Source organism: Vipera berus (assembly GCF_964194415.1).
Source record: "Vipera berus genome assembly, chromosome: 1".
Taxonomy (NCBI): domain Eukaryota; kingdom Metazoa; phylum Chordata; class Lepidosauria; order Squamata; family Viperidae; genus Vipera; species Vipera berus.
This window is the reverse complement of record NC_138202.1, coordinates 207,647,943-207,665,984: the sequence shown is the minus strand read 5'-3', so window position 1 is coordinate 207,665,984 and position 18,042 is coordinate 207,647,943. Positions and strand designations below refer to the sequence as shown.

General features: G+C 39.7%; 2 protein-coding genes across 5 annotated transcripts in view; one reads left to right on the top strand and one right to left on the bottom strand.

Annotated features, from left to right (window-relative positions):
- Window positions 1-819: 819 nt before the first annotated feature.
- On the bottom strand, window positions 820-11,113 carry DNAJC18 (DnaJ heat shock protein family (Hsp40) member C18). 4 transcript variants are annotated; one of them, XR_014025207.1, is made up of 9 exons: window positions 11,052-11,113; window positions 9,536-9,722; window positions 8,456-8,601; window positions 6,937-7,122; window positions 5,821-5,933; window positions 5,182-5,291; window positions 2,348-2,520; window positions 994-1,905; window positions 820-838 (listed from the first exon to the last, which is right to left on the bottom strand). XR_014025207.1 is itself a non-coding variant. In XM_081318375.1 (8 exons), exons 1-8 carry the CDS (start codon window positions 11,086-11,088, stop codon window positions 1,766-1,768), a joined length of 1,092 nt encoding a protein of 363 aa, XP_081174501.1. In that variant the 5' UTR covers window positions 11,089-11,113; the 3' UTR covers window positions 914-1,765. The 4 variants fall into 4 exon arrangements, 3 of the variants coding, with proteins under 3 accessions (XP_081174501.1, XP_081174502.1, XP_081174503.1); XM_081318375.1 differs by lacking the exon at window positions 820-838 and having other exon boundaries at window positions 914-1,905; XM_081318376.1 differs by lacking the exon at window positions 820-838 and having other exon boundaries at window positions 914-1,905; window positions 10,841-11,094.
- Window positions 11,114-12,273: 1,160 nt separating this feature from the next.
- The window catches only part of ZC3H13 (zinc finger CCCH-type containing 13), a 45,590-nt gene continuing 39,821 nt past the window's right edge, over window positions 12,274-18,042 (top strand). The window contains exon 1 of the mRNA XM_081323556.1: window positions 12,274-12,499. The gene's annotated coding sequence lies outside the window, so the exon portion shown is untranslated. The remainder of the gene's footprint in view (window positions 12,500-18,042) is intronic.

Genomic DNA, 18,042 nt, shown 5'->3' with positions numbered 1-18,042 from the left:
CCAAATGTTTCCTGCCAACAGACCCTAAAAAGGTATGGATTTTATCTCTCAACTTTGTAATCAGGCAATATTCACTGAGGGAACATAAAGCTTCAGCTGGAACCCTCATTTGAAAGCTAGCTATAGCTACAGCCATTTTGCTTATGTATGCAATAAGTGAAAAGGCCTTTGCAAACAAATTCACCCAGATTTGTGTATTGGATCTTAGCAGGCCCTTCCAAACAAAACATTCAGCACAGATGATGCCAGGACCATACTATGGTAACATATTCCTTAGATGGCACCTCCACACTCATTCAGAGTTTGGGAAACAAATAATGTGTTCCAATCTCAACACACCTGGAAAGAACCAGACTAAGTTGCTGTGATAGCAAAGCTTACTTAGGCTTATAGAAATGTAACTTAGGTCACAATGCTATATTACCGGTACTTACATGGAAATAAATTCCACTTGTCTGCCTAGAACAGGGGTGTCAAACTCAATTTCATTGAGGGCCGCATCAGCATTGCGGTTGCCCTCAAGGGGCCGGGTGGGTATGGCCAGGGTGGGCGTGGCCTACTGGGTGGGCGTGGCTAGAGTGCGTATGGCCTACTGGGTGGGCATGGCCAGCTCTACATTGTTCGCATCAAGGGTGCCTATGGGGGCCTGGGCAGGAGTGGGACAGATCTGAGGGTCTCTGGCAGAAGGAGGGTCTCTGGGCCAGGGCCAAGGCAGTGGGGGCCGTTCCCTCACTGTTTCCAGGATGGCTTCACGGGCCACATGAAACCACTTCGCGGGCCGGATCCGGCCCCCGGGCCTTGTGTTTGACATGCCTGGCCTAGAACAGCGGTAGGCAACCTTGGCTCTTTTATGACTCGTGGACTTCAACTCCCAGAATTCATGAGCCAGCCATGCTGGCTCAGGAATTCTGGGAGTTGAAGTCCACGAGTCATAAAAGAGCCAAGGTTGCCTACCCCTGGCCTAGAACCTTCCTCTAGGCCAAAGGTTGGAACCTCGCTCACATTCTGACATCTGTGAGGCCACCTGGTTTGGCTTCTCAGAGTACATTACATCATGCTCTAGAGACCTAACTAAGACTGTTTTCTTTCTTTGTGTACAATCTCATCTGGCAACAGGAATCCCAATCCATCCTCATCCATTGGCCAGATAAGGAATTATTGCTCCGGTTCCTGCTTTGTCTTCTCTCCCCATTTTTTTCATATTGTTTTTAGATGATGAATCTCCATGCAGGACTTCAGGTTTTCCAAGTGCTTTATGTATTGCAACCTCAGTATATCCTTAAGACACTGGTCTGTAAAGTTCTCCTGAAACTGAACTGCACGTCTGTACAGCATATATATTCGCACTGTGCATGTCTTTATACAGACATAAATGAAATACCATCTTTTTTTTCTTCTATGATGTCTTGCAAGGTAAAAGTTGAGAAACCATAGGCTCAGTAAGCATGATGGCTGTGATCCTGCAAAGCACCTACTTGGCACTTAAACAGTGGCAAAGTATCACAGGAAGAGCATAACAAAATGAAGGTTAAACGAAGAATCACTAACACTGAAAAACTACTGGACCCTGAAACGAAATGTACTGTATACACTACAGCAAGTGCTGCTTCTATGTCTCGGTCCATATACAGTTTCCACAAATATAATGATTCTCTGTGTGTGGTTCGTATGGGATGCTTTTCTCTCTCTCTCTCTGCCTTTCCTCTTCATTATAAAAGAGTGTCTAATGGAAATTCCTGCCAACAGAACAGACAGCGTTGTTCTCTCACGCCTCTGCCAACTGGCGACTCCTTTGAAGCCCTATAAGGTTGGAGAGCTTTTCACAGTTGTCAAGTTTGATGGATTCGGCTTTCTGTTTCAGTCGCTCATCTCGGTAGAGCTTGGCCAAATTAGATAACTCTGATTCTGAAAGATGAAATATATACTTCAGTGATGCTTTGCGGGGAAAAAATAATATTTAATAATGTTTTATATTAATTTCAAAGTTGGCTTGGTCAAAATGAAAAGCTACTTATACACAGAAAGGTAGGCATGAATATAATTCTTAGATACAACTGGCAGAAGAGCATCCGTGGGTGCTGTAAAACCGAGTGATTAGAGGAATCGTTTGATACAGCTGAGGTATCAGAACCATACACAACTATATTTAGACAAATCCTTAACATCCAACACATAGATTTCATGTTGTCAGTAGGCAACAGCAGAGTGAACTATCTGTATTTTTATTACCGGTATATATATCACTTCTAAACAATAGTTTTCTTGGCAGCTGAGCTTGTTATATCTGATTCTTGGTGAGGTTTTTTTTAATCTAAATTTGGAAACAATGCAAAGAACAAAAACTTACTTTGTTGTTTTTCTTTCCTACAACTAGTTTGGACATAATCAATATAATCTTTCTCAATATGTTTCTCAAGTTCTTCAAGTTCTTCTCCATGATAATTATTTTCAAAGTTTTTATCCACATAATAAGGCACCTGCAGATTTTGTGTTTCTCTAATAACAGTGTGCTCTAGAGACCTGTGGTATGAAATAAGAAGGAAATAGATTAATACCTTCTTTACAAAACATAAATATTATTTTTTTCCCAATTAATATTTCTGTTTAACATTTCCTGCTCTCTGAAAGCAATCAAGGGAATCGTTGACATGCCCTAGTAGAGGCAAAGGGTGGCTGATTATGACGAGGCCCAATATCCTGTCTTCCAAGCAGTGCCACCTATAAAACATCTTTTTCTGGTTTACTTTAAAACAGCTGTGTCCTGTAAAGTGATCAGGAATGATACATCAAGCATTAAATAGCCAGAAAGAAAAATAATCAACTCCTTAAAACAGTTTTATCTCAAAACATTTTTTGGACCAGAGGAAGCTACTGTACTGTATTTACATAAAGGAACTTGAAGATAAAGCAGGAGTGGTTGACCTGCAGCTGCATCACCTCAGTGAACGGGGGAAACTTTGACTCTGTTATCACAATAAAATGTATTTCTTTGTTTTAATCCATTTATATAATCCTATAAAGGTCAGACTCTTCCCCATATATCATAACCTACACATAAAGGCTTTTGAATACTATCCAAAAGAATTACAGGTTTTTGAATTTTTTTCAGTAGTTAACTATCATGAGTTTTTGTTTTACTTCATCTCTCATTTCTGAAAGGCTCAGGACCACAATCTAGAGCAGACATGTCAAACACAAGGCCTGGGGGCCGGATGCGGCCCGCGAAGTGGTTTCATGCGGCCCCCGAAGCCATCCTGGAAACAGTGAGGGAACGCCCCCACTGCCTTGGCCCTGGCCCAGAGACCCTCCTTCTGCCAGAGACCCTCAGATCTGTCCCACTCCTGCCCAGGCCCCCATAGGCACCCTTGATGTGAACGATGTAGAGCTGGCCACGCCCACCCAGTAGGCCATACGCACATTAGCCACACCCACCCAGGCCACACGCACCCGGCCCCCTGAGGGCAACCGCAATGCTGATGTGGCCCTCAGTGAAATTGAGTTTGACACCCCTGATCTAGAGCAAGGGCATAAAAACTCGATCACGTCACGTGACATATCATGACGTATTGTAACTTTTTTGCCTTTGCGGAACCGGGATGGGTGTGGCCTGCACGTGATGCATCCGGCCCACGGGCCGTCAGTTTGACACCCCTGATGTAGAACATGAAAACTAATTGTGAGAAGATGCAACATTATGCTTTTGGAAGAGTACTAATGTAATTTAGCATGATAAACCTCTTTGTTATTGATTTTATTTGTAATATCTTTAAAAATAATCTATACTGGCTTCATGCCCAGTACAGAATGGCATACAATACTTTTAAATCCTACCATCATAAAACTTACTAAAAAAATGGGGAAAGGGATTCTACAGTATTGGGGCAACTACTTAGAAGATTCTAAAACTTGTTACCATTAATTCTGCCTCTGTTTTAAACAAGACACAGGTAGTCCTTGACATATGACCAGTTGCTTAGTGACTGTTTGAAGTTGTGACAGACCTCCCTAGGACTATTTACAACCTGGATTCAGAATTCTAACGGCCACCTTGTCCTCCCCTCCCCTCCCCCACAGTCATGTAATTGTATTTTGGGCACTCAGTAATTGGCCCACAGTTAAAACTGTCTGCATCATCCTGCAGTTACATGATTACAATTTACAACTCTTTTGGGGCCAAAACCCAGTATTTGCTTCCAGTTTCTGGCAAAAATAAGAAATAATACTATTACAGACAATGGATTTGCTTAATGAGCACTGCATTCAATGACTGCTGTAAAAAAGGTCGTAAAATTGGCAGAGTCATGTGGTGATCCATCTAACAACTGGCATGATTTACAACTGTAATTCAAGGGTGAATTAGAGTTGTAAGTTGAGGACTATCTCTACAGGGAAGGAAGACTGCAGGACCACATGGAAGGAAGCATTTCTACAGGTTTTCTGGACCTGTATCATTTACATATGTTAATATTATAGAATAGTAAATATCCAGCCTCTATTTAGTGCTCTTTTTATCTGCTTTAAATGTAGCTTATAGTAGCTAACCATATTTCACATGTAATAAACCAACCTTCCACAAAGCAGGGTCCTTGCGATATATCAAGATTGCAACTCCCAAAATTCCTAGGTTGGCATATTATGGCAATGGCATATAATCTTGCTTTTACTCTTTTTTTAACATTCCACTTAAAGTGGCTACTTATAAAGTAAGACCGGCATTTTCCCCCGATTAGTTTTTATTTAAAATTAGCAGGTACAAAACCCAGAGGAGATGGTTTAATTATTTCCTATCCATTCTTTGGCATCAAAATGTTTAATATGAAAATGGATTTCTATGAAGGCATTGTGGATCTTAATGCAATGTATTCAGATAATGCTCACATTTTAATGAAAACAATATTGCTTTCTATAGAGCAATAAGTCAAAGTAGTTTATAGGTTTAATGTCCCATCCTTCAAATAATTTGCAGCACAGAAGTTAGGTTCTCTCTTCAAAAAGGTTTTTGGCTTGGAATGTATAGCTACGGGTATGCCTTTTCCAAGATAAAAAGCTTTTCAAATTAACTATTTATATATAACAAAGTAGAGGCCTCTTTGAACACCGATTAAACCTGTTGTTGGAAAGTTAGTGTCAAGAAGTAACCTCTATTATCCCAACAACACGAAGAAACTGATCTAGACTTACGATTTAAAGAAGAGGCTGTAGGGTGGATTAGTAGCCATTAGCTGAGTTACTATTGATACAGCTATTATAATAAACACTGGTAGTAACTGGATAAATGCTGAGTATATATTCTGAAAATGAAAACACTACGGTTAGTAAAGCAAATAAATATATGGCAAAAATGGAAACCACAATGGTAACTCAATCATCCCAGATAGGGAGTTATATTTTAATTTTGAACAAAAGTCAGTATTGGCAAAAATGTAATAAAAAATTAATAAATAAATCTTATGCCAAAATCTCTCATAGTTTCTTATTTTGGAAGGCTTGTTTTGTTTATGGATGCAAGTTAATTTGCTGAGATCAGTCTTGATTCTAGGTTTTTGACAATGATAAATACCGGTAGATGAAATATTATCTATAGAGTCATTAAGAGTTGGACAGTGTATAAGTTTTATTGTGGCTGGTTGTACAGTCAGCCAGATGTTTAGATTAGATTTGGCATTTTTGTCCAACTGTGGAGTCATTCCCAAAAACCTGGGATAGGCAGATATTGTTATTTAATAATATTAAATGTATCATTGCAGGATGCAAACTGTTCCAAGTAAAGCTGCCTTTTGCAACTGACTGATGGTGAGCCTTCGTCCCTTCTCCACCTACCTGTGGTCTAATTTCTTCCTCCTCTTCATCCTGGGTCCATGTCCTCTCATGTCTGTTCCGCTGTGGATAACATGGGGGGTCCATTGAAGAATTGGAAAACATATGTATATTTCCTGTTGAGATAGCAGTAGAACGAAGGTGCAGTTTTTATCCCGTACGATGTTTAGCTTGTGTCATAAGAAACTAAGATTTCAATTCATTTTTAAAAAGCTAATTTCAAACATGTCTTGTTTTTTTATAAATGCAAGAGCTCTTTCGGTTCATTAAAAAGAAGACACTTCCTCTGCTGTTCTCATTGCCCTGAGTGGATTTTCAAGAAGCTGCATGTTTTAGTAGTGGGAACATCTAATGAGCAGAATTCTACATGTGGAACTTGGGATTAAACATGCATCTGTAGTACTTGCCTTACTAAGCAAAAAAAAAGGAATACTACTGTAGAAATGCATGATTTTTGCTGTTTCTGGTGATATCACAAAGGGTCGAGATTATCACAACTGATGTAATAGCATCTGCATAATGCCAAAATTGAAAGAGTAAACCGGTAAAAGTAAAGCGGTAACGGCCATATTGTTTTATAGGTCTCCTACACTGTTTGATTTTGTCATAAACTAGATTTCTCAGAGCTACAGTATGAGTCTGTTTAATAGCATTCATATAAAGCAGAACAGCGTTCTCAAACATATGTAAGCCATCCGGAGTAATTGACTAAGATGGGTGCCATAGAAATTTAACAAACAAACGAACAAATATATGCCTGCAAATATATTGATTACATTCCACAATTCTTTAATACCAGTTGGGAAAAATGAGAATTTTAACTGTAAACCCAATACAGCACTATTAAGAATAGGAACAGCCTATTGCCAACTGAGAAAAGCTATTTTATGGTCTAGTAGTTGAAATAGCATCATATCCTATTGAGTGGCCATATATGCAGCACTTTTAAAGAAAATGTAGCTAACTAGTGTCTGAAGTTCTTTGGAAACTTCAGATAGTCATCAAAACAGTATCTGTAGCTTTATTAGCAATTAAAGGCCACATGAAGCAAGGGCTTTTGCAGATGTCTGAACAGCAGCTTTCGTTGTACCTTAAAGCACAGCTTAAAAAAAAAGATACCTGTTGGGAAATTCCCTCCAAAAAACATATTAAATATTTCTTCCGGTGTTATATCCGCTTCAAATTCTCTGTAATAGTTATATCGGTTGGGCACATTGGTATAAAAAGTATCTTCCTTATCTCCAAACTGATCATACTGTGATCTCTTTTCAGGGTTGCTCAAAACTGCAAAAGCTGTGCCGATTGCTGAAGAGTGGAAGAGAAAATAAAGAAAACCAATGAAAAAAGAAACGAAGTCTGATGAAATACATAACCACATTATAGAAGTAATTCCAACCAAACATCCTTTTTGTTCCATATCTAGCAGAAATGTCTAATATGTGTATTCCATTATTTGAATATTGGGAAACTGTAATGGTAGAAAAAATAACCTGGAAGAACAGGAGGAATATAACCAACTCAGTGATTAGATAAAAGAAATCTGAGTCGTGAGCAGAAATGTAATTTGAGAAAGTGTCTTAGATATGACCCTCTCTAGTTCTCATGAAGATTGTATCCTAGCATGACATAACTCCTCTATAGGCTAGGCCTACTGATATTAACATCCAAGTATTATTTCCAGTCTGATGCTAGAAAACAGAAAATTAACTCTTTCTGAAGGAAAAATGGTTTTCAGCAGAATACTGAACAAACACAATTGGGAATAGACCAGAGGCTTTACAAGCCAATTACATTAAAAAATATATTTATTTATTTATTTATTTAGTTACATTTATATACCGCCCTATTCCCTGAGGACTCAGGGCGGTTTACAGGGAATTAAAAATCCAAAATACAAAAGTTAAGAACCAAATTAAAAAATATTAAATTGACCCTGTACTCAATTAAAAAGAACCCCAATTAAAAATTTCTCCTCAGTCTGGGCCCGAGAGCTCGAAGAGCCAGGTCTTCAGGCCCCGGCAGAATGATCGGAGGTCGGGGGCAGTTCTCAGTTCCACCGGCAGCTGGTTCCAGAGGGCAGGCGCTCCCACCGAGAAGGCCCTATCCCTGGGTGTCACCCGCCGGCAATCTCTTACCGGCGGGACCCGGTATATATATTACCTCCCATACTGGAATAACTTTCAAATGAGACAGATTGCATTCATTTCACATCCTTCCTGCTGGTAATTATTATTGTACTTGATGCACATTTTCCTTGCAATGAGATCCCAATAGTGCTTGCCTTACTGTTCTCTTAATTACGCATGGTCTGCCATCACATAGTCACCTTTTGTATCCAATGGCAACACAAATATGGAATTTCAAATCATATGATCTAGATTATAATTCAGACTGACAAGTTACATGAATCACTGATGTCAAATATTTACAAAGAAGCGAATGTGAGGAATATGCAGGTAACAACTATTTCCTAAGAGTTGACAATGTTAGAATCTTTCTTAGTGTTTCACTTAGAATTATGCAATACTACAACTGTATGTAGGAACATATTCTAAAAATCTCTTCCTGTTCGCCAACATAGCATTCATTGTAAGATCTTCAGAGTTTGCTGTGGTCCCTTTCAAGCTGTTTCACCTACCTTTGAATGCATCCGTTGCTCCTGGAGCACAATTCTTGTCAGGATGAAATTTAAGGGCAAGTTTTCGGTAAGCTTTCTTTAGCTCTTCCTCTTTTGCATCTCTTCCTACGCCTAGAATTTCATAGTAATTCTTACTCTCCTTTATTCTACAAAATAAGCACAATTCTTCATATTTTTTACTTTTCCCCAAATACAGCTTACAAATTCTTATTAATACGGAAGCATACCTTCCAACCTAATAAGGTGCTTTTCTAATTTTGTTACACACTGCAGATCTGCTTCACTGATAGAAAGGTTTTCAGCTGCTTGTGGGCATCAAGTGCAGTCCAAGTTAAAGTTATATCTCGAGCATTTAAAACGTGAGCACCCATAGAGAGAAAGGAGGTGGGGTTTCACAAGACAAAACCTGGATTGCATTTTTGTGATGCCAGTTCCAGTGCTTTTTGACATGCATTGTCACAGATGTAAGGGGCGGAGACTGGGTCACAAGACTGCTTTTATAATTGATGTACAGATGCCTCAGTGAGAACCCTTTGTCTTATGCTTCCTGGATCATCTATCAACTTTTGCTAACCAAGATCTATTTCTATAGTCAAGCAATACACTAAGCCAATTGTAATCTCATGTTCAGAACTGGGCAACTACTATTCTTCTGAGAATATGTAGTATTGTATGCTATCCCATGTTATTCAAAACTGGCATAACTGCTGTACAATACAGTATATAAGATATGGATGACTCCATTCCAAATGAAACAGAAGAGTTAATTTCTTTGTTAAGCCATTATCTGGAGTCAATAATGCAATGGAATTGGTTTAACTTAAATTTTGTGTGTACAAGCTAACATGCTCAGAGTGAACAGAACTTCCCAAATCAGGAGCTCTCCAAATATCTTGCTCCACAATTTTCATAATTCCTAGATTTAATTAAACAGTCCCCAGATAATAAGATACACAGCTCAAGCTGTTTGGTGGGCACCAGATTGGAGAATATAGAGATTAGTTTTATAAATTTATTAATTAAACAGTCTGCAGGCCTAACAAGTATGAATATACTCTAGTTAGGCAAGTTCCTATTTACCTTTGAACTCCAAGTAACTGTTCCTTGGTGTAGGTCATGCTGCCTTCCCCAAATGTTGACTGGCTTCTTCCACTGTCACACATACGTTCCTTTTTCATTCTCATACAGTCACTACAGCCACAGCAATCAAAATTGTTTCTTAGTTCCTCCAATGGACATGGATTTCTTCTCAGCTCATCAATTAATGCTGAAACAATGACAGCCTTCCTATGTATGTATATTTGCCAAAGTGGATCACAAATGACATACTTCAAAATGTCCCTGCACAGCGATATATATTTTCTATTTTATTGTGAGCCATTAACTTACAACATACAGAAATGGATAAGAAAACCGTAAGTCCCCTAAAATCATGATACACCCATCTCTCCATATCTTCTTTTGCTTAAATTCTAAAAATTTGTGATAATTATTTTTTTTCAAGAAAGTTTACTACAAAGAATATTTAAAAAATACATTTTGAAAAGATAATATGAAAAGATGGCAATTCAGCAGTTCCCAAGGAACCATCACATAAGATTTGGATCTTTGGAGCAAGTTCACACGTCTGTCATTGTGTGAATTTTGTTGGAAACCTAAGTTCTTCTTATAGTACAGAAGGACAACTGAAAGTAAATTTCAATTCATTTCTAATATATGGTCCAACAGCAATGCATGCTAACCAAAGATTTTAATTAGTAATGTGGATTAAAAATACAATCTTATTTTTATGCTCTATTTTTAGTCACCCTTTATGTTCAGCCAGTGTACTATATTATATGAAAGTTTTTTCTTAAAGTTTTATGTAGTTGCATGAACTGCAACTTCTTGGGTATATGCTCTTGGCCCAAATTCACAGTAGGTAAAATCCTCCCAAAGTTCAAAACTTCATTTCCTTTTCTTTCCTTCCGTCACTGTTTTGCATTTTACAATCTTTCCTTGGTTCCCCAGAACTAAAGGCAACTTTCATTCTCAAATCTCATCCAAGCAACACTTCCCGTTTTTACCCAGCTGCATTATTTCGCTCCTCTCAAATCTTCCGTCATCTGACACATACCTATCAACATGCAGCTAGCTATATTTATCTGCTGCAAGAAAAATGCACTTCAAAGGCGATTTATCTTTAAATAGCAGCACAAAATTGACGCAATTCACATGCATGAACGATTGTCCTTCATTGGTAAATAAACACACCCACACCTATATCTGAACTAAGAAAAACTGCAAAGACCACGCAGACAAGAGGAAGACATTTATAGCTTTTTACGCAAACTCACAAACTTTGCAAATTCATTCCTAAAGCACTATCAATTCCATTTTCCCCACTTGCATTTCTCGTCTGAAAAGTGTCCTCCTATCCCTCTGATTGAAAGCCGGAGCCATAGTAGGTCGGTCAGTCTGTGATGTATGACAAGGCTCTCTCCTCTGATAACCTGAGCTCTTGGATCACCAACCCTCCTCTAATAAGATTTAAATCCCCAATCCGGCTGTTTCCCCCAGCTCTGGCCGCGTCATCGGCGCGGAGGGTTACCGGTACCTTCGGCCCAGCGATCCCCGGGGCTCAGTCCTGCCATCTTCCATCTGGCTAGTAAGGATCCAGCAAGCAGCCGGGAGGGTCACGAGAATGCGAGCCCAGTGCAGGCTGGGTAATGTAGTCCTCCCGTGTTCGGCAGCTGCCCCGCCCCTCCCAGGTGTGCAAAAGCCTCGCGAACTCCAGGCGGCTCGCGCGCTCCGTGTGTAGCTTGCAAAAAGCTCGTCTCTTCAGACAATGAGCGTGATTTTTTTTCCCCCCACTCCGGAGTTTCTAAATCGAACCATGCGGCGCTTTTAACCATTGAGATAGAGAGCTAGAGCGGCACGGCTTTTGACGCCCATAGAGAAGAATCGTGAAGAATGCCCATTGCTTCAACATCCGAAGGGAGAATAAGGGAAAACGCAAGAATGTTATCATTTGTGGGTCAGTTCCGCCGCGTGGAGGGAGCTCTTTTTCTCTTATTGCGGTTAATGCACGGAGAAGCGTGAGGGCTTTTTATATTCCACAAAGTAGACAAAAGATTCAGGCCTGGCTACGACTTGCAATGGCCGCGACCGAAGATGTGACGCGGTCTGGGTCACCTTTATGGCGAAAGTCCTCCGGGCGACTTTTTAGTACTAAAGAAAACCAGGAGATGAAATTCGCCCAACTATTAGGCCAGAAACACCGCCATGGCGTACTTTCAAATGCCTTCACGTTTGACATTGACATTGTATTGAGGGTTCCTTGACGCTCTCTGAGCTGGTTTGTTTTCTTGCAGACGTTTCATTACCCAAAGCAGGAAACATCATCAGTGCTAATCATAACGATGTTACCTAGTTTGGATATCGAAACGTCTGCAAGAAAAACAAGCCAGCTGGGACAGCGCCAAAGGCCCCTGGCATCAAGCCTGAAGCTACAAATATAACTCTTTATTGCAGGGGTCTTCAAACTTGGCCCTTTTATGACTTGTGGACTTCAACTCCCAGAATTCCTCAGCCAGCTTTGCTGGCTGAGGAATTCTGGGAGTTGAAGTCCACAAGTCATAAAAGGGCCAAGTTTGAAGACCCCTGCTTTATTGATTGCCATGGTACGTCAGAAGCCTCCGCCTGCGGCTTCCGGCGCTTCGCCATGGACCGGAAGTAGGAGAGGGAGAGGGTCGGTCGCGCAGGCGCAGTCGCCGCACTTTGCGCCGGCTCTTCTGCCCCTCCCCCCCCGCCCCCGCCCCTCCCCCCCCGCCCCCGCCCCTCCGGTTGGCCTCCGGGGCGAACAGGAGTAGCGGTCGGGCGCCGTCGGATGGTCTCCGCTCTCGGAGCCAGCCGCGCTCCTCCTTTTCCTCCCTGTGTGGCTCGACTTTTAGGCCCGGGAGGACGGACTCCCCCCTCGCCCTCTCCCCCCCTCTCCGCCCAGGGCGGCGGCGGCGGCGGAAGAAGCGACGGCGGGGAGGAGTAGGCCGGGTGCGCAGAGAGCAGGTGAGTCGCGGCGCCCGGGAAGGGGGAAGGGAAGGGGCAGCGGGGGGGGGGGGAAGGGAGGGAGGCTTTGCTCCGCCAGTCCGCGCCTCAGGAGGTAAACCCCGTGGCAGTGGGGGAGGAATAAAACCTCCGCGATCTCCTTCCTTCTCCTCACCTGGGACTGGGTGGGAGAGATGTGCTAGGAGGGGAGGGGAGGGGAAAAGCTCTCTCCCCTTTCAGTTTTGCCGTCTCCCTCGCCCTTATTAAGACTTAAGTATCTGGGAACATGCGCTGCAACTTTGCTTCTTTCTTTCTTTCTTTCTTTCTTTCTTTCTTTCTTTCTTTCTTTCTTTCTTTCTTTCTTCTCTTCTTTCTTCTCTTCTCTTCTTTTTTCTTTCTTTCTTTCTTTCTTTCTTTTTATTCCCCCCCCTCCTTTTCCTGTGATTAAAAAAAAAAAAACTCTTTAACAAAGTGGTTCCGTCCTAAATCTCACGGTGCCTGTTTGCCAGAGGCGTGTCAAGTGTTTTGGATGAGGCGGTTTCTGATTTTGTATCCCCTTGGGTGCAGTGAAAGGCGGAATACAACAAATTGGGCCGGAATAATTCGGATCTGGCAGCCTTTTCTTTTTCTTTTTTTTTTAGTTTGTTAAAGCTGTTTTTCAATATATTTCTGTATAATTGGTTTTTACAAATGTGAAGAGCTACGTTAGGTTAATGGTCAAGGCCATCGTTCGTATTTGTTAGGTTGGCAGTGTGAGAATTAGGTATGAAGAAGATAGCTTTTAAAAAACAAAAAACAAAACCCTGTACGCTATTTTCATATTATTTGATGTACAACATTTTTGTTACAAAGGATATCAGATCACTAAAAGCTTGCACTTTTAGCTTATTGAATTTGGAAGGGAGCGCAGCTGATTTCAATGGGATATTTCTCAGTTTTAATGTTCTGGAACGTGATGTCACTGTACTGTTTTTAATTCTACCAGCCACCATTTCTTCTTGCTTATACAGTTGTGATGTTCCTATTTTAGAAAGACTGGGTGGAATCTGGCATGTTTATGCAGCAAATGAGATACTGTTCACTTTTATTAGAGCCATTTATTCAGATCTGACTAATCTATGGCTCCTTAGAAGAACATTTCTACAAAGATTGCAAAAAATTGTAGGGTTATAGTTTATTCTGTGCATGTAAGCTTTGCTTCACTAAATGAGACTTTCTTTCAAATAATTGCATGGATTGCAGCCTAAACCAGTTGACCATATTCTTCAACCATACAGTGTAGGCGTGCTTTTAACCAGTGTGTATTTGCCACTAACTTTGGTCTATTTTGTGCCACTTCCCTTACAAAGTCAACCATGTTTTAGCCTACTGATTTTTGTTTTTAAGGTTGTGATTTATTCTGAAAAAAGTATTTTGGGCTTGTATTATAATTACTACAATAATTAAATACCATTATTGTATTATTACAAATGTTGTTTTGTAATATCAGGTTTCAGTTATTTGCTGCAGTATTTAAGTTGGAATAATAACTAAGTTGTTATTACTGAATATCTGTCTAAGCATGTTAAAAGAGAAATTTACTATCTACAGAATATTACAACAAAAAGCATTTAGTCTGTGTTCCTGTCTTGCTTCATTGCCATGAATGAAGTGCAGACTGTGAAGTTTAACTTTAAATATATAGCGTGACCTGATTAATGTAGTTTAACTGTTGAAACATATGGGGATTGTGGCATCTGTGTCACTTCTGAGACGGAACTCCTCAATAGGAGGGTGAAGAATACTGATATTTGAACAGAGTTTCTATGAATTCTGAAGATTCCTAAAATATAAAATTAGCACACTGCCTGAAATGCAACTATTTACCATTGTTCACATTTTGATAGTATTGTAGGCAAGCTGAGAGTACTTAGTAGTATTCTTTGCTACATGAAAAGGATGCTTGAAAACTAATATCATTTATGGTCGATCGTATGAAAGTGCATCCTTTAGGGCAGTTATAGTTTTCAGTTTCAAGCATACAATATAGGAGTGATAGTGATTGTGTTGTTGGAAAGTGGAGAAAATAGGAGTAGCTGAATTCTTAAAAATTAATGATGCTGATGTATTTGGTTATATTCATAGTATAAAGGCTTAATGGTTAATTAAAAAGAAGGTTCGTTAACCTGCATTCACATGATATCCAAAATGTTAGAAAATTCTGTTTCAGGTAAGTATTTAGGAATATATATGTAGCCAATCAATTTTGAAATCCAGATAATTCAGTTACTTTATTAGCATAGATTATTCTATGTAAAATATTTATACAGAAATAAAATCTGATTTTGGACCAATACAAAACTAAAATAATAATTAGATTCATGTAGTTTCACATGAACTTGTTCTTACAAAGCAGGTTAGTACAGATATAGCTAACTGCTATCTTTTGAATTCAGAGCAATTAATTTCTCCTCAACTTAAAAAGCATGCTTTTTGAATTATGTAAGTCCTAGTTACAAATAAAAATACAAAACTTTATTTGTGTTTTGAAAGTAGAATGGGAGATATAAATCCTGAATAATTTATATGGCTATTTTTAAGAATGCCAAAGAGGATTCTTTCCAGTGCATTAGGAAAATTATATCTCATAGTTTTACATTTTTTATGTTTAACCCCCCCCAAAGTGTCTTTTAAAGGAATAGCCTTTATCTTTTTCTTCTAATTTCAAAATTTGTAGGCAATGTTTTTGATGAAATAGGTCTTCTAAGTAGAAGAAAAAGTTTGCATCCTCTCCATGATCAAGTTTGTTACATATATTCATCAGAATAAAAATATCAGCAAGCAAGAAGTAATATCAATTATTTCTCTGTGTGGCAAATATTTGAACTATTTCTATTCATATGTAACTCAGGACAATCAAGTCAATTGCTGTGTTTGGAAAGATTCTAAGAAAAACTCACCTACTGGATAAGCAAAGCACAAAGTGTATATGAGAAATTGTATGACTTTTAAGGGTGTACAGAGACCCAAATTTGTAATGTAAGTTGTATTTTGGGGTGTACGTGGGCTGTGTATGATAGGAGTTCATTAGGGTAGCTATATATATATTTTTCCTCTTGGGTTCATGCAGCTGTCTTTGTAACTGGCCATGATGTGAGACATATGTGGATTAAGATGTAAGATGTTCCTGACAGATGCTACTTACATGACCAAATATTATTGTGCTCTTTGATTCCCCATCTCTGCACTGTCCATAAGACTTTAGTTCTTACACAAAAATACTCATCTTTTAAAATGTATCAGGATTTATGTAAAGGATACGCAATGTGTAATAGGAATATGTAAATTATATAGTCCTGTTGGATGCATAAGTAACACCTTTAGAAAAATGAAAACAATTTAACTCAAATTGAACAGCAAGAATATATGTGCGCTAGCCAAGGTGTAATTTTTCTTTGGGTGACTAGCAAATGTGTATCACTATCTCTGTGCTTTTTGCTTAAATATAAACCTAAGGAAGCAAGCATTATTACCGTAGTATATAGTAAAATGGTAACTTTTTATAGAGGTAGTTGTAAATGAAACTGATAGTTCTATTTTCTATTGTGCTGCCACCATGTGGCTGTTTTGGGAAATTATACATTATGCTAATTTTGGTCAGCCAAACCCCTCCAACCCTATGACCATATTTCCTCCTTCTCCTGATCATGTGCCTTACATCCCGCGCCTTTCTGGGATGGACTTCCTTCTTCTCCCTGGGGACTCTCCTCCTCCATAACCGGCAGACACACGTGCTCCTCCATGACCAGCAGACACACGTGCAGACACTGAGTCGATACTGTCTTTTGACCTTGGAATACTGTCCATACATCATCTGTCTATACCTTGTCTGCTGTAATCTCATCTGCATGCAAATAAAGGTATTTCTGGATGATCAAGGTATTTCATGAGTTCTGCTATCTGGAAAGAATTGTTAATAGTGATGACATCTGCTTATACAGACCAGCACAGGGGTCTTAACAAAGGGATCAATCACAATACAGCAGTTTGATCCAGAATAGTCAAAAGTCAGTATCGACTTGGTGTCTGCACGTGTGTCTGCTGGTCATGGAGGAGCACGTGTGTCTGCTGGTTATGGAGGAGGAGAGTCCCCAGGGAGAAGAAGGAGGAAGTCCATCCCAGAAAGGGGCGGGGTGTAAGGCACATGATCAGGAGAAGGAGGAAATATGTCATAGGGTAGGAGGGGTTTGGCTGACCAAAATTAGCATAATGTATAATTTCCCAAAACAGCCACGTGGTGGCAGCACAATTATACTTACCTAATCAAATATTTCAGTGGAATTAATTTAGTTTATTTAGGCTTTTTTAGTTATTATGCAGTTCATGAAATTGGTATATGTGTTTCATATTGTTCACTAAATTTAAAGCAAACATACAGCAGATCACTTAACAATTTAAGGGAGAACAAGAATGTCTGATTTTGCAGTGCTGTTAATAGGCAGGCTTTAGTGTTTTACATAGATAAAATTTGTGTTGGTCTGAATTGTCTTGCTTATTGAGGTGAAAGTAAGAAATAGGGAAGGAATTGTTTACTGAAATTCATCTTAAGCATCCAGATGAGGTGTTAAGTTAGTTGCCTCTCTCTTCTATTGTTCCAGTATTATTTCTGAATATAATAATGATATATTAAGTATCCAATTAATTCTTCGCTCTGATGTCATTGAGGAGAATTCTTTTATTCATAAGCTAATGATTTTTGAACACGTGAATAGTTTGATAATCCTGTTGGATTTCTTGAAATATTGTCAAGGAATAGTGCTGCTCCCTCTTAAAATACTTTTTCCATTGTCCAGTTTGCTATGAACCCATGATTGCCTGCAATATAGTAGTTCATATTTTAACTTTCATGAGAAGAACATCTTACCAATCCTTTTGATAAATCACATGCTTGCTAAATAAGGGTAGATGCTTCAGTTTACCCCCAAATTACATACTTAACTCCTAGGGTCTCATGTAAATTTCTCTAGTTACGATGGTAAATGGAAGTGGAATTTTCCATTGCTAAGTGATGCGATGGTAAAACATGATTTCACATGACTATATTACACAGTGACAGCAATCCCGACATTCCTCATCGTTACCTGAATTCCATTGGCTATAACTAAAGGACCCACCCCAATTCAAACGTTTCCAGTCTTGATCCCTCCCACCCTTATACCTCAGTTCTTCCAAGGTAAAAAGGACTGCCTCCCCTTCAATTCCCACCAATTGTCCCCCTCCCCATCTGCGTCCTTTTGGCCACCCTGCATTCTGCCTTGCGGGGTGACAAGCAGCCCCAAGATCACACTATTCTGATGTTGCGTGTCATGATGCGGTTCATGGGCTTCTTGGTGTGTCGCAGCTCTGGGGCTACAAGAAGCCCCTGAACCACAGCACACTGCTATCCCAGCCTGATGCAGCTGTGCAATGTGTGTGAAGCCGCAGCCATACCAGGAAGTCCCAGTAGTGCAGTGCAAAGCTGCAGTTGTCCCAGAAAGCCCCAGCAGTATGTCATAATGCTGCAGCCGTCCCGGGAAGCCCTAGCA

Bases quoted from the DNA above. Each gene is read 5' to 3' on its own strand.
- DNAJC18 (XM_081318375.1), bottom strand. From the start codon at position 11,088: ATGGCAGGACTGAGCCCCGGGGATCGCTGGGCCGAAG. The intron at 8,602-9,535 runs GTAAATAGGAAC...CTTATTTTGTAG, and splicing joins CAGTTACTTGGAGTTCAAAG to AATAAAGGAGAGTAAGAATT. The intron at 1,906-2,347 runs GTAAGTTTTTGT...TTCATCTTTCAG, and splicing joins TAGGAAAGAAAAACAACAAA to AATCAGAGTTATCTAATTTG.